At 51.5% G+C, this 16,335-nt stretch overlaps 1 protein-coding gene across 5 annotated transcripts in view; it reads right to left on the reverse strand.

The window, feature by feature from the left end:
• The window catches only part of GBF1 (golgi brefeldin A resistant guanine nucleotide exchange factor 1), a 2,300,480-nt gene that overhangs the window by 630,520 nt on the left and 1,653,625 nt on the right, over positions 1-16,335 (reverse strand). For all 5 annotated transcript variants that reach the window (XM_085603553.1, XM_085603551.1, XM_085603552.1 and 2 more), the window contains one exon: positions 1,682-1,776. In XM_085603553.1, coding sequence (XP_085459679.1) covers positions 1,682-1,776 — 95 coding nt within the window. The remainder of the gene's footprint in view (positions 1-1,681; positions 1,777-16,335) is intronic.

The following is a 16,335-nucleotide window of genomic DNA, read 5'->3' on the forward strand; positions in this document are numbered from 1 at the left end:
CACATGTGCACGCTTTTGCAGAAACCACACGTACACACTTAAAGATCAGTCATCATAGCAAAACAAACCACACACAAAGGTCAGATAGCTTGGCCCAATCAACATTCAGAGAGATATAAACATTCGCAGCTGTGCGGTCTTTAAACATATTTTTTGCTTCGCTTTCATTTTGCGAAGCAATACCGGGGGGTGGGGGGGGAGGGCATTCCATTTATCATGTGTGGCTAGGCCCACGTTCATGCGCTTCTATTTCTGACAAATTGCTACATCTACTGATGATTATCTTGTATTTCCTATGTGAACACTGCATACGTAAATGATGAACATGTAACCTTTTCCTTTGAGGTTTGAAGAAATAAATACCGTTGACATTGAGCTGCACTTCGGACATCAGATTGCAGCCTTCTTGGAGACGACTGATTTCCGCAGCGGCTTCAATCGAATAAACCCATATTACTTTGTCAATTGTGTCTTGGTTTTTAGCAGATTTCCCTCCAACAACCCAGCCTAAAATGCCCAAACAAACCAAGTATGCCCTGTCCTATTACAATCAAGATCTCCCAAGCTCTATTCAAGCTAGACCTCTTAAAAGTATGCTCCGCGTCTGACCGTTCATATATTCCCAATAAGCTACCCGTTTTCTAAATTACAGTGAACACCAGCTTGGTCCTACTCTCTTTCGAGTAAACTTCCAACATATGCAATGCGCTATTCTTTCAGCTACAATCCAGAGCACCAGCTTTAACCTCTTCCTGCAAACATTCAGTTTGACAAACTTAAAATGCATTCCCAATCTCGGCTCACCTTAAGTTCGACCAATTCAAGTAAATTAAATTTGTTTTCATCTTAGTAAGCTCCCGGTATGCATCATTGCAGTGAAAGTCCTATTACCTTCATTTAAGTGTATTTCTATATCAACCTTCCCTAATGGAATCGGAGCTTGCTAGATTTTTGTCCACTTATAGTTTCTACATGCTGAGTCTGCAAACACCGACTGTCAGGTTTGTACCTTTCCAGAACACTTCGGTTTTACACCACCACAGTGTAGTTCTAGTCTGCATTGCACCAGTAAGCTCACAGTTTGCTCCCTAAAATCTACTTCACAGTGATTTCATTTTTCCAGTACATCCGACTTTACAGCATCCATGCCCTCCCAGTCTGCTGCATCCTGGAACACACTCAATTTGACCGATCCCATGCAATTTCCAGCCACTCCCAATGCCCATTACAGTTAGAACTTCGTTAACAGTTAACAGTTTAATAAAGGATGGATAGCATTAGTAAATTTTACAAACTTGTTACAATCATGTAATTTTTTTGTTTGCAGTATGCATTTATGCAGTTTACCTCTTGGCTTTTTACAACTCCGGTTTTATCAACGTTATACATTCCAGGAGTATTTTAATTACATTTTCCATGTTTCCAATGTGCACGTTTTAAATGAGGGGGGTTTCTACTGTACTTTAGGTCTTCCTTTTAGCTGTGTTCTAAAGCTTACTGTTTGCCAGACAGTAATTTAGCGGCAGAGGCATGAGCACTTGATTTATTTCACCTAATATAATGTTTCAAAAGCTGGAATACAGTTTGCTGTAACACAAAGGCAATATGCTTATTAAAAATGATGAAACGTATTACTTACACATACGCTAAACACACAAACAGTTTTAATGTTTTACTAAACCTGTTCTCAAGTGCAATCCTCAAAAGCATCTCAAGGCAAAAAGTTGCATCATCTTCGTCATATGTTTCTTCATCTGGAGTTACTGAGATCAGAGCCTAAAGAAAGGAAAAGTAGACAATCAACTAATTTCCAACATTTTAACAGGACAAACTTTAGACTTCAATCACGTCTTGGGTCAGCCCAATGAAAAAAGTCTGTTTACGATTTTTTTTTGATAAGGTGACTTGAATCCTTCCAAGGATAACATTTATGGAACTCTAGGAGAGTGCATGTGTTTTTTTATCTATCTCCCTCGTGTGCTGCTTGCCCCTCTCAAATTCCCCTTGCACTGTGTTGCTTCCCACCCCACCCCTCCCATTTGTCTGTAAAAGCACAGCAACAGGTATATTGTTGCTGGGGTACGACCAAAAGCAGAGTTTAAGTGTTGTTTTGTATTGTCTCTTGGATTCCACAAATTACATGAAAGCTTTGAGACAAAGGCGGGGCGCTAGGTGGCGCACAAGCCGAATGGCCGCCTTTGAGTGAGGCTCCCGCAGGCTGGTTCCAATATCCAATATTTATCCTGCTCCACTGTAACAAATCACACTGAGAAACCATGAAATACAGTGGTGTAAGCCTGGAGAATGCGGCGGTGCTTAGAGGTGACGGCTGTCGGCTGATTAATGTCAGATAAAGGCCCCTGATCTCGCCGTCGGAAGACAGCGGTAACTCTCCTGGAGTCGGGAAGCGGTGGCGCTGTTCACGCGAGCGGCGCATGCGGCTGATAGGCCGCGGTGAACTGGCCGCTGGAAGCGCGCTACGTTGCCCGCTAGACCCGCAACGGCCACCCGTGTGCTAGAGTCTGCCCAACTGTGCGACGCCTGGGAGGAGGTACGTGGCGTGATCAGCACTGAGAGAGCAGACGAACAAGTTACTTACCTTCAGTAACGATGTATCTGTAAGAAACATTAGTTAGTAAGATTCCTCACCTTAGAATATCACCAGGCGACAGGCTGGATCCGGAAAGATTTTTGTAGCAATACCCTTTGCGCGTCGGTAGGCGTCGTCTGCCCCTCTGCGTCCGTCGTCGTGCGCCGGAATGACGTCGGAGTACTTAGACGCCGCCCTTGCGCGCTGACGTCAGTTCTTATACATAGCTTTCCGTGCCAGGGACGCTGAGCCATGCAAGAGACCGACACTGGTGCCAAAAAATCTAGGGCCCTGAAAGGGAGAACCTTAACCCTAGATGACGGTTCGCAGAACGGGGAGGCTGGGTGGGTCGGTGAGGAATCTAACTAATGTTTCTTACAGATACATCGTTACCGAAGGTAAGTAACTTGTTCATCTGAAAGAAACACGTTAGTTAGATTCCTCACCTTAGAATAGATACCCCAGCAATACCAACCGAACCAAGATCACACCAGAAAGTCCTGGAGAACAGAACGGCCAAAGTGGCCATCTCTCAGGACTTGGCTGTCCAGGCAATAGTCCTTGGCGAACGTGTGCAGTGAAGCCCACGTCGCCGCCTGACAGATGTCCTGCAAGGGGACTCCCCGTCCCAGGGCAGTTGTCGCCGCTGTGGCCCGGGTGGAATGGGCTCTCAGCCCAACAGGAGGGACCTTTTTCGCCAAGGAATAGCAGAGTTTAATACACAACACGACCCATCGCAAGATGGTCCGTTTGTGCACAGCTTTACCCTTCTTAGCACCTACATATCCAACATAAAGTTGGTTGTCCACCCGGAACTGTTTTGTCCGGTCCAAATAAAAGGACAGCGCACGTTTTGGGTCCAGACGGTGGAGCCTCTCTTCATCTTTTAAAGGATGCGGAGGCGGAAAGAAGGTGGGCAGCGTGACAGATTGCCTGATGTGAAAGGGAGTCACGACTTAAGGAAGAAAAGAAGGAAGTGTCCGGAGCACAACATTATCCGGATGAACCGAAATGAAGGGAGGCTTAGCTGACAGAGCCTGGAGCTCACTCACCCACCTAGCGGAGGTGATAGCCACCAGGAAGGCAGTTTTCAGAGTCAGTAGACGAATGGGACAGTTGTGAAGGGGCTCAAAGGGAGCGCACATCAGAAAAGTGAGAACAAGGTTCAAGTCCCACTGAGGCATTACGAATGTAACAGGAGGGAACATATGAGTGATGCCCTTCAGAAAACGTGAAACAACAGGGGACTTGAAAAGAGAAGGCTGATCAGGAAGCCTTAAAAAAGCAGAGATTGCAGCAAGTTAACCCTTCAAGGTGCCCAGAGCAGAGCCCTGCTGGGCTAAAGAAAGAAGAAAGAGGAGAACCTCAGAAAGGGGGGCAGAAAGGGGATCCACAGCCTTTGCTGTGCACCATGCCACAAATTTGTTCCACCGGCAGGCGTATACCGTCTTTGTGGAGGGACGCCTGGCTGCCAGAATGACATCACAGACTTCAGGAGGCAAAGTCAAATGGCATCAACTGTCGCCGCTCAATCTCCACGCATGGAGGTGGAGGCTGGACAGGTGCGGGTGGAGGACTGTCCCCTGCTGCGACAGAAGGTCCTCCTGAAGAGGCAGTCGTATCGGGGGATCGATGGACATACTGAGTAGCTCGGGATACCAGTACCTTCGTGCCCAATCCGGAGCCACCAAGATGACTTGGGCCCGGTCGCGCCTGATCTTCTTCAGCACTCTGGGCAGAAGTGGTACAGGCGGAAAGGCGTACAACAGACCGCAACTCCACTCGCGACGAAAAGCGTCTCCGAGCGAGTGCCGCCTTGGAAATTCCAACGCGCAGAACTGCTGACATTGCGCGTTCTCTTAGGTGGCGAATAGATCTAACCAAGGCTCTCCCCACTGCAGAAAGAGACCTTGCGCCACGTCCGAGTTCAGACGCCATTCGTGATCAATCATGCACCGGCGGCTGAGTTCGTCTGCTCTGGCGTTCAGAGAGCCCGCCAGATGTTGAACCACCAGGATGATGCCCTGGTGTTCCAGCCATGTCCAGAGGCGCAGAGCCTCCTGACAAAGGGTCCACGACCCCACCCCGCCCTGTTTGTTGCAATACCACATGGCGGTGGTGTTGTCCGTGAACACCTGCACGACACTCCCCCGGACAGAGGGAAGGAAGACTTTCAGTGCAAGTCGGATCGCCCTCAGCTCCAATAAGTTGATATGGAGCAGAGTCTCCGCCGGAGACCAGAGTCCTCTGATCTCCGCCTCTCGCATATGGCCCCCCCATCCTAGGAGGGACGCATCCGTCACTACGACATGCTTCGGTTGGGGTAGGGAGAGGGATCTGCCGCTGACCCAATCACGATTCGTGAGTCACCACTGCAGCTGGTTCGCAGTGCCCTCCGAGATCAAGACATGGTCGGACAGGTTGCCTCAATGCTGGGCCCAGTGAAACTTCAGGTCCCACTGCAGAGCCCGCATCCGCCACCTGGCGTGATGTACCAACAGGATGCAGGAGGCCATCAGCCCCAGAAGCCGCAGCACCAACCTGACCGAAACCCAGGACAGAGGCCGGAAGATGGAAATCAGGGCCTGAATGTCCCGGCCCCGCTGTTCCGGCGGATAGACCCGGAACTGCGCCGAATCGAGAACGGCCCCAATGAAAAGGAGCTTCTGGGAGGGACTCAGGTGCGACTTCGGCACATTGATGGAGAACCCCAGCGAGTGCAGGAGGTTGGCCGTAGTCTGGAGGTGGGAGACGACTTGCTGGGCCGAGCCCGCCTTCAACAGCCAGTCGTCGAGATAGGCGAAGACTGGAACCCCTGATCTGCGCAGATGAGCTGCGACCACCGCCATCACTTTCGTGAACACCCGAGGGGCACTGGTGAGGCCGAAGGGGAGCACGGTGAACTGAAAGTGCTCCTGACCCACCTTGAACCGCAGGTAACGCCGGTGGGCCGGCAGGACGGGGATGTGGAAATAAGCGTCCTGCAAGTCCAACGCTACCATCCAGTCTCCAGGGTCTAGGGCAGCCAGGACCTGAGCTAAAGTGAGCATCTTGAACCAGTCTTTCCGGAGCAAGGACTTCACGCTCCTGAGGTCCAAGATCGGGCGTAGGCCCCCTTTGCCCTTCTTGGGAACCAGAAAGTAGTGGGAATAACAACCACGACCTACTTCTGGACCAGGAACGCGCTCAACGGCCTCTTTGGCCAAGACGGCCGAAACTTCCTCTCGTAGAAGATGCAAATGATCCCCCGACATACGGTGGTTCAGCGGTGGCATGGCTGGAGGGGTCGTCTCGAAGGGGAGGGAGTAGCCCCTTCGGACGATTTGCAGCACCCACCTGTCCGATGTGATGGAGCGCCAGTGGAGCAGGTGATGGCGAACTCTGCCGCCCACTGGCGTTGAATGGGCCTGAAAGCTCGGACTAGGAGGGCTTTGAGGCGGATGCTGCCGGGGTGGATGTGGACTGACCGGCACGTTGACCTCCAGTACCGCCTCGGCGGAATCCACGTCTGCGACCCCGTGCAGGTTGGTTCTGCAGCCGGTGGCTGGGCGGACGCGAGGAGGCACCCCTTCCTTGGCCACAAAAGGGACGAAAGGTGGAAGTTTGCGGCCGCGGGGCCGAAAGACCCAAGGACTTGGCCATGGCCCGGGAGTCCTTGAACCGAGCCAGCGCACTGTCTGCCTTCTCACCAAAAAGGCGAGTGCCATCAAAGGGCATGTCCATGAGGAACTCTGGACATCCCCCGAAAATGACGTGGACCTCAGCCAGGCGTGACGCCGAAGCGCCACCGTGGTGGAAATCGCCCGACCCAGCGAGTCCGTGGTGTCAAGTCCACACCGTATGGCGTGCCGTGCTGCATCTCGACCGCTTGAGCGAGTCGTGCCCGGGCCTCCACCGGGCACAAGGGCAGCACGTCCTCCACCGTATCCCACAGAGAGTGGGAATAACGGTCCAAAAGGCAAGCGGTATTTAAAGACCGCAGTCCCAAACTCAGGGACGAGAACAGTTTCTTGCCAAACTGTTCCAACCTCTTGGATTCCCGATCCGGAGGAGCGGACGGGAAGGAGGATTGGGAGGTTGAGGCCTGGACAACCAGACTCTCGGGGGTGGGGTGTTGGGAGAGGAAACTGGGGTAGCCCGGAGCAGGGCGGTGGCGCCGGACAATGTTCCGGTCCACAGGAGGAACTGTGGAGGGCTTGGACCAAGAGCCCTGTAGAACGTCTATGAGGGCCTCATTAAACTGCAGCAGAGGCTCAGTGGAGCTTGCTGTCGGTTGAAGGACCTCTGTGAGGACGTTAGTCCTCACGGCCACAGCAGGCAACTCCAGCCCTAGGGCTTCGGCCGCCTTGCGCAGCACCACTGAAAAGGCTGCACCCTCCTCCGAGGCCACAGACGGAGGAGAGATGAAACCAGCGTCCGGGGAGGTATCCAGACCGCTGGCATCCCCCAGTTCGTCTGCCCAGTCCTGTGAGAGTTGACCCTGGAGGGCCATAGGGTCCTCAGACCCCTCCCAGTCGCCCCCGTCATCCGATTCCTGATAAACAGGAGGAACGATCGGAGCCGGACGGTAGATGAAACGGTCATCCATCGACGCCGGACGGCGCCGTGCCGGCGTCGGGTCCGGACAGGGGCTAAACCGGGGAACAGCGCCGACCGAGATCCAGGCCTGGATCCCTCGGGGACCTGCGGCGTCGACGGCGCCGGGGCCAGAGCCGCCGGCATGCGAGGTCACCCAGTCGAACCTGCGGGGCCCGAAGGCGCACCTACAGGCGACGACGGCGGAGCCAGGCCCCTAATGGCCGATAGGAAGGCACTGACCTCCGCCGGAGTCGCGTCAGATACAGGGACCGGCGGGTATGGGGACGGACACGGCTCCTGCGGCTCCGACGGAGCCGCGGGGGTGGGACCACCCAGACCCTAAGCCGAGTCGCGCAACCGGCGAGGGGAGTCCGAAGAGCGATGTCGTCTCTTGGACTTCTTGGAGTGCATCGACTTACCCGAAGACCCCAACGAGCGATGACTATGACTGCGGCTCCGCGATCGGTCCTTGGACCTCCTCCTGGACCGGGACCGAGAGTGGCGCGGAGCAGAGTGCCGAAGCTCAAGAAGCTTACAGGACCGCTCCCGCCTAGCTTTCGACGTCAAGGCCTGGCAATCGTGGCACGACTCCGCGCCATGGTCGGCCCCCAGGCAATAAAGGCACCGGCGATGGTGATCCGTCACCGACATCAGGCGATGACAGGCGTCACAGGCCTTGAAACCAGGCATCCTACCGGCACCAGAGTCGAGTCGATAGACCAAAAGAAGTCAAAAAAGTTAGTCAAAAAATGCTTAGGCGTAAGCTCTTCCCGGATCGGCGCTTACTGGCGCGAAAAAAAGAAGAACTGACGTCAGCGCGCGAGGGCGGTGTCTAAGTACTCCAACAACGTCATTCCGGCACACGACGCCGACGACGGACGCGGAGCCGCAGATGACGCCTACCGACGCGCAAGGGGTATTGCTACAAAAATCTTTCCGGATCCAGCCTGACACCTGGGGATATTCTAAGGTGAGGAATCTAACTAACGTGTTTCTTTCAGATATTGTAGATTTTGCCAGGCCTGGTGTGAGGGCAAGGAGAGGGATCCCAGTGCGGAGCGATCGTCGGCGGGAGCGGTACTGGCTCGGCCGAGAGGTGGAGGCAGGGCCGCACTCACGAGGAGACATCTGACAGTTGCAGCGGAGGTGTAACTAAACGCTCCTTTCCCCCTGGCTGTGCGTCTCACAAAGATATGGGCAAGTGCAGTCGGCTCATTGACGGCGTGTATCGAAAAGAGTGTAATGGTGCGGGAGGAAGAGCGCGCCCACAGCCTGCATCGGGAGAGATCTGAGATTTACATACATGGCGTTTGCATAAGCTGCACATGATAAAACCCAGCGCGACCTCATTGCTGTGAAGGCTGGATTGGAGGGGGGGACCCCCTTGCTATTGATTCCTGCCTGGAGTGGAGGATTACATGCACATTGGATTCCTAGTCATGTTGAAGATGGAAGCCTGATCAGCACGGTGCGTGTGGCAGCGGACTTACATATCTGTAGGGGGCAGTGTGATGGTAACACTTCATGTGTGGCTCGTAGGGAATAAACTGCCTCCTAAACATTGTTGGCATCAGATAACAACTATAGCTGCCTCTGCCATGGGGTGCAGTGGTGCCTTCGAATGATGGATGGTGCATCACAGAGACGTGTAAGCGGAGCACGGTTACCGGAGGCAGAGGCACGGCGGCGGGAATAGTCAAGCTGCGGAGAGGTGGCAGGGGACCCCAGACGCCATTGCGAATAGTGGAGGTGTGCACAGGGCACTCTTGATTGCTTGCTGGACTAGCATTCCTCGCTTTACTTCACTCACTGCGCGAGGCCTGTATGGCGGGGAGAGTTTGGGGCCCCTGCACCCTCCTCAGTGGTCCTAAGATGGAGAAGACAGAGGCCCGTCAGCAGAGGCTGACTTTCGACACCCGGAAATCTACCAGACAGCCGCAGATGGAGGCGGGCTCGGAAGCGGAATCCTCGCAGCCGGAGCAGGCGACATCCCCAGGGTGAGATTTGAAAACTATCTTAACGGAAATGCGGCAGGGGTTTGCGGTCATAGCGGATAAAATGGACACGATGACCACCCGCATGGATGCGATAGCCCGGAAGCTCGAAGGCCACGAGACGCGACTAAACGAAGCGGAGCAGCGCATTTCCACTGTCGAGGACACTGCGGTCCATGTGCAAAAAACAACAGAACAGCTTGACAAGTTGCTCAAAGTTATCGCTGCGAAGAACGAGGACATAGAGGCGCGCAAGCAGATTCGGTGACAAAACAGAGCGTCAATGCCGCTGGAGGGGTCGGAGAGATCCCCCTAACCAGAGATGAACTGATAGCTGCTGCGGAGGGAGCTGACAGGAGGAGGTGGCTAACATGATGACTTGTGGTAAAAGCGCTGTTTGGAACGATGTCGGAGGGGTGAGGTTGCATGCCGTTTGTAGGGTCTGCTTTCTATGGTCACCCCCACTTTTTGCTTTTGCTGCAATGGTTTTCGACTTAGATGTGGCTGTGGGCCTGCTAATCAGACCCACAGCCCAGCTGTTCTTTCTCTAAATTCATACTATGTACTTTAGGTACATAACCCAATTGGTAAGGATCACCCTCTAGGGCCCTGTACAGTGTACCTTAGGTACCCAGGGCATGGGTGTACCCTAGGCCTACCAGGGGCTGCAGCATGTATTATGCCACCCCTGGCCATTATGACACAACTGGCTGATCACTCAGCTGGGGCAAGGTCGTGTAATCACCCCTTGCTTAGGTATAGTATCCCTATACCTGCCTTATATATAGACACATGGGTACCTTTCAGTCACTCCTATGGCAGGCCTTAACAATCCTGAAGGCAGAGTGCTTTGTAACATGCGAGATGGTGCTCTAGCATGAGCTGAGCCTGTCTGCAGCTTTCGGAACCATGTACTTATAGCTGTTCTATGATATCGCCTACCATATACTCTTAATGTGCCTTATAATCCTCGCTGTTATGGTAACTATGGTTTGGCTTTATCAAGACATGTTGTGTAAGGTGTCTAACACTTTGGAATACTACCCCCACACCATTTCTGGCGATGAGGATAGTATTCCCCCCTTCTAGAGGGAGAAGACATGTTGAAGACCTACTACCCGGTTAAAGTTAACCAGAGCCCCAGCATCACAAAATGGATGCTGCTGCCACAGACACAAGTCTGACCTCCTGCTGCTGAGAGACCTTCCAGCGAGGGAGGCTTGGACAATAGGTTTCCTGCCTTGGGAGGTGCTAGCACCACCCTAGACAGGACTTAGTGTATTGGGGCAGGGAGGGATGAAAGAAACGAGACACTGCCTGGGGCACACAAGGTGTCCCATGCATAGTCCGGTTCAAACCGGTGCTGGTGCAGTCCAGCCCCAGTCCTGGTGCGAAACTGGACAAACGGAAGGGGGTGTAACCACCCCCCTCCCTGGTCCCACCCATAGGAGGGACCTAGCAGGTAACCCAGCCCCCCAGATGAGTATAAGAGTGGGAGCTGAGTCCCTAGGACTTTGGATTATCCTGTTAACTGAAACTTGAACAGAAACTCTGGTCCTTCGACATTCGACTACGGAAGAAGACTGAAGAATCTCCCTTGTGGCCAAGGAGTGGCCACCCTGTGCAAACAGGCACCATCAAGCGACCTGCCGTTTGCTTTGCCCAAGTTCTACGAGGAACCGACTGCAGAGCCCGACCAGCGCCTTGACTTCCAGACTTCTCCGACCCTGATCCACATCCACAGCAAAGCTGAGATCCGTGGAGGCGACGAGAGACGTGGGACCGGCTACCTGGGAAAATTGGCTACTTGCTTCCAGCGCAGCTTCTGAGGCATCCTCGAGGTTGTGCTCTGGGGATTGAGAAGCCCCAACCCCGAACACCATCTGCACCGAAGATCAGCCCTCCACACTCCACGAGTTCTGCGTGGGGCCCTTCTGCATTTTCCTGCTCGACGCGTCTGTCCGGTTGCTTGCCCGTTGGCTAGTAGCCTTTGCGACGACGAAACCTTAACTTTCCACCGCTGGTTTGGCTCCTCCAGACTGGCCCTTGCTTCCCTGTGAAAGAGAAGCATCTCAGGCCTTCCTGGTCTGCAACAGAAGCGAGTCCTTCATCCTGTGTGGGTTGCTCTTGCCAAGGCTTGTTGGGTCCGAATTCGACATCGACGCCGCCGACAGCAAGAGCCCTCGTGGGACAGCTCGCCTCCTGGTTCTGGACGTCCTCGACGCCTCCTGGTACCCGTGGCTGCTGCGACAAGCTTCACCTCTTCACCTGCATCTTCACAATATCGCCTGGTTCCTTCCCGGCTCCTGGCTGGTGACCTAGACTTTGTCCCCTCTGCTTGCAGGTATCCTCCTTCTTGATTCCAATCTTGGGGTCCACTGGACACTCTTCACTGACTGCCTGTCAGCATCTTTTCTTCAGGCATCCATAGGAGTCGACGACGAAACCCGACGCAAGTTTACACCTATGCACCCGCAGCCCGTGGGCTAGGTAACTTGAGTACTCCGGTGCTCACAAGGGTATTGACTATCCTAGGGTCTAGTTTTCAAGACTCCAACTCCTACCTCCTTCCGAAGTGTCCTAAAACTCTTTATTTCTAAACATTACTATTTCTATCGACTTTAACGCATTACGCGTGAGTGTTTCCACTCTGCAACTGAATCCCGTGGGCCTCCCACTGCCTAGTAACTGGTAGTATAGTGTAGCCCCAGCGATTCCCTAGGCCTAACCTGTGTTCGTGACAGTGGTTCTTATACCACTTACTTAGTATATGGTTTGCGTGGGCCCTAGGGCCTAACTGTATTACTTACTTGTGTGACTTATGTATGCTTAAATAAGACTGTGTTGTACTTACCTCGAATCTCATAAAGAGTGCTGAGGGTATTTTGACTAGAATAAATACATTCTATTTTTATATATATCTGTTGTGGTGTCCTTTCATTTGGTATTCAAGGGATTGCAAATGGTATAACAGCTGGCTTCACATGCCATACAGAGTTTAGCCTAAGACTGTTCTTGTCCATGCTACCACTAGGATAGCTGGTCTATAAGGTTGACTTTACAACCAATCACCATAAGGGTTGTTTGGACTGATGGTGTACACTAGAACTAGTGACATCATATATCAGGCCAACTTCCCACACCGTTGTAGCCAATAGATGTGACATTCTCTAGGCCATGAACAGTGAGAGGAGCTAAACATACTGTTATAACCAGCCACCCTCGGCGTCTGTCTGGGGATTGGCGGGCGTAGCTGCCAGACCTGGACTGACTAGAGGTTTTGGTGAACCACCCAGATGCATGGCCTCAAAGGGGAGTACCCTGTGTTTGTTACTTGTTGTTCACAGCTTTCCCATATGTCCTTCTCTAGTTGGGAACGGGCAGATGTTGGCATGTTATCTGACATGGGAGAGCTGAAGGGGGGGGGGATTTTTCATTCTGGCATATTTGGGATGCTTCAGTGGGTGGGGGTGGAAGGAGGTGGGGAGTTTAACAGGTATGATATGGCACACGTAGAGATTGTTTTTTATGTGCAGATTAGTCTTAGACTGTACATGCAGATACACGTAGGATTACAGCATGCAGGGAAACTCGAGTGGAAGGACACTGATGACGCAGGAGGATAAGAGCACGCTTAGAGTGCTGTCATGAACTGTCGGGGGCCTTGGGGACCCGAGGAAGCGGAGGCAGGTTTTGGCATACCTGGATCGGCAGCAGGTGCAAGTGGCGCTCCTGCAGGAAACTCATCTGGACCCAAGGGCTAGCAATCATTTTGCATGCAAGTGGGCTTGTTCTCATCCTATTCCTCTTATGCCAGAGGGACAGCAATCTTTTTTAAAAAAAAGATTCGGTTTGAGCAGTTAGGGATGCTCGCAGATGTGCAGGGCCGATATGGATAAGTTACTTACCTGTAATCCAAGTTCTCTTCCAGGGGTATCCTCATCAAAGTCATAAGCACTGAATATTCCCGCCCATGTGCGGGGACTCCGGAAATAATGAAATTATATTTGAAAAACATATATATACAGCTCTGTATATGTATAAACATATATTATTTTTTCCAAGCAAATGCAGCCCCCATAGAAGGCTAGACAATGTAGACACAAATATCCAATAATCCACCATAGGTATAATAATACACCTAAATCTTTTTTTTTTAATGAGGTAAAAACTCATGATAAAGAAAAGAGAACACTGTGCAAAACACAGATCCACAATACATTGTTAGCCTGCAGGCTGCATTGCAATACAATACCATAGAGACTGAAAAGCCTTGTACAGGTAAAAACTGGCACAGTGCCTTTAAGGCAGCCCTGACTCCAATATCCCATCATGCCTCACGGGTGACAGTTGGGTCAGTTGTTCTTTGCGGGACCGTAGTCCTAAACACAAAGATATACTTCTTCCATGTTTAATAATACAGCCCTCTTATTTGCCTGGGAAAGCGGGTGTGTTGCTTATGACTTTGATGAGGATACCCCTGGAAGAGAACTAGGATTACAGGTAAGTAACTTATCCTTCTCTTCCAGGGGATCCTCATCAATAGTCATAAGCACTGAATAGAATAGCAAGCCCACCTTCCACCTGCAGGCAAATGAGAACTGAAAAAATCAGTTATTGAACAGATTCCTCAAGGAGGCTTGTCCTACTTGAGTGTCTGCTCTGGTGTCCGAGTCCAGACAATAATGCCTCGTAAATGTATGGACAGATCTCCAAGTGGCTGCTTTGCAGATCTCGGAGAGTGGGACATTATTGAGAAAAGCAGCAGTAGCCGCTTTCCCTCTTGTGGAATGCGCTTTAGGTAGAGCGACCAATGGCTTCTGAGCCAGTTGGTAAGACAATTTAATGCCTGACACAATCCACCTAGCAATGGAACGTTTAGATGCAGCAAAACCTGTGCAGACAGCACCATAGTTTACAAACAATTGGTCAGATTTCCTGACAGCCTTAGTCCTATCTAGGTAGAATTTTAGAACCCGCTTAACATCTAAAGAGTGCAACGCCCTCTCAGCTGGCGAGGAGGGGTTGGGAAAAAAGGTTGGTAAAGAGATAGTCTGATTAACATGAAAATCTATTTGCAGACGTCCCCACTCCCCGAAGATGTCGTCTAGCACCTCGTCGTTGAGTACCCAGTCCTCTGGATCTTGAAAATGACGACTGAGTAAGTCCGCTTTGACGTTAAGCTCTCCTGGCAGGTGTACCGCCTTTATCAAAATGTTCCTTGCTAGGATCCAGTGCCACAGGGACTGAGCCTCCAGCGAGAGCGTCCTGGATCGAGTACCCCCTGTTTGTTCAGGTATTACATTGTGGTGGTATTGTTCGTTTGTACTAGAATAGGACTCGTCCTGATTGCGGGTAGGAATGCTTTGAGGGCTAGGTGGACTGCCCTGAGCTCCAGCATGTTGATGTGGTACAACTGTTCGCTGCTGGACCACAGCCCCTGGGTCTGCAGGGATCCCAAATGCGCACCCCAACCCTGCAGGGATGCGTCGGTGATCAACGTCTGAGATGGGGGTTCTTGATGAAAAGGAATTCCCACCTGTAGATTGAGTGGCTTTAACCACCACTTGATTGACTGCCTGGCCGCTGAGGAAAGACAGACTGTTTCCTCCCACAGTGAATTCCTTTGGTCCCATTTGTCCTCCAGATCTTGTTGGAGAGGACGCATCCTCAATCTGGCATTGGGCACCAGGAATATGCAAGATGCCATGGCCCCTAGCAGAGACGATATCTGTCGTGCTGTAGACAGATTGTTGGTTATAATCTGCTTGCCTTTGTGGATAAGGGATAACCGTCTCTCCTCCGAAGGAAACACTTTTCCTACTGCGGAGTCTATAGTTGCACCGAGGTAGTGTATTCTTTGTGTTGGTGTGAAGGTGGATTTCTTGAAGTTCACCCTGAGTCCCAATCTGTGACACAAATTCAGGCAGCGTGCCAGCTGTGAGTGTACACTCTGCGGCGATGGACCTTTTATCAGCCAATCGTCTAGATAGGGATAGACGAAGACTCCTGCGTGCCTCAGTGCAGCCGCTACTACCGCCATGCATTTTGTAAATACTCGAGGAGCCGATTTCAGGCCAAATGGTAGAACCTTGAACTGATAGTGGGAGGTCCCCACTACGAACCTTAGAAATTTCCGATGACTCTGTACGATGGGAATATAAAAGTACATGTCTTGCAGGTCCAGCGAGCACATCCAATCGCCTCGACGGAGATAAGGATATATTTGGTGAAGCGCAAGCATGCAAAATGTTTCTCTTTTGATATGCTTGTTGAGTGTTCGTAAGTCCAAGATGGGTCTGAACTCTGCTTTTGTATTTCTTTTTTGAATTAGAAAATATCTGGAGTAGACTCCTCTCCCTCTCTGCGCCCTGGGAACTCTTTCTATTGCTGATTTGAGCAGAAGGGTCGCCACTTCTTCTCTTAGCATCTTGAGGTGTTGAGATGATTGTACAGGGTGGATCGAGGGAGGGGGACTCCGGAAACGAAACGAGTATCCATGTCACAGTATATTTAGAACCTACTTGTCTTTTGTGATGGATTGCCACTCTCGAAGATGGTTTGCAATACTTCCTCCCACCGGAGCGGTCGACGGCATAGAAGGAAGCGGTCTCATTGCTTTCCTTGAGCCTTGTTTCCACTGCTGGACTGGCGGTTATTTCCACGTCCCCTAGATGATCTGCGGGACTGAAATTGTTGCTTCTTCTGCCCTTGTTGGTCTTGATTTTTCTGCCAGTGAGGGGTTTGAACCCTCTGTTGGTAGCTACGCCTGTCTGTTCCCCTACGACGACGGAATTATTTTCGTTTCTCTAGCCCCACGGCTTTCATGGTCTCGAGTTCTGACTTCATGCAAGCCATTTCGTCATCCGCATGAGAACCGAAAAGCGAACTACCAGAGAAAGGCAGTTTTAAAATTCTTGCCTGTTGTGAGAAGTTGGCCTGATGTATGATGTCACTAGTTATAGTGTACACCTTATATCAGTCCAAATACCCTTATGGTGATTGGTTGTAAAGTCAACCTTATAGACCAGCTATCCTAGTGGTAGCATGGACAAGAGCAGTCTTAGGCTAAACTCTGAATGGCATGTGAAGCCAGCTGTGATACCATATATAATCCCTTGAATACCAAATGAAAGGACACCACAACAGATATATATATAAAATAAAGTGTAT

Source organism: Triturus cristatus, chromosome 1_2 (genome assembly GCF_964204655.1).
Source record: "Triturus cristatus chromosome 1_2, aTriCri1.1, whole genome shotgun sequence".
Classification (NCBI taxonomy): domain Eukaryota; kingdom Metazoa; phylum Chordata; class Amphibia; order Caudata; family Salamandridae; genus Triturus; species Triturus cristatus.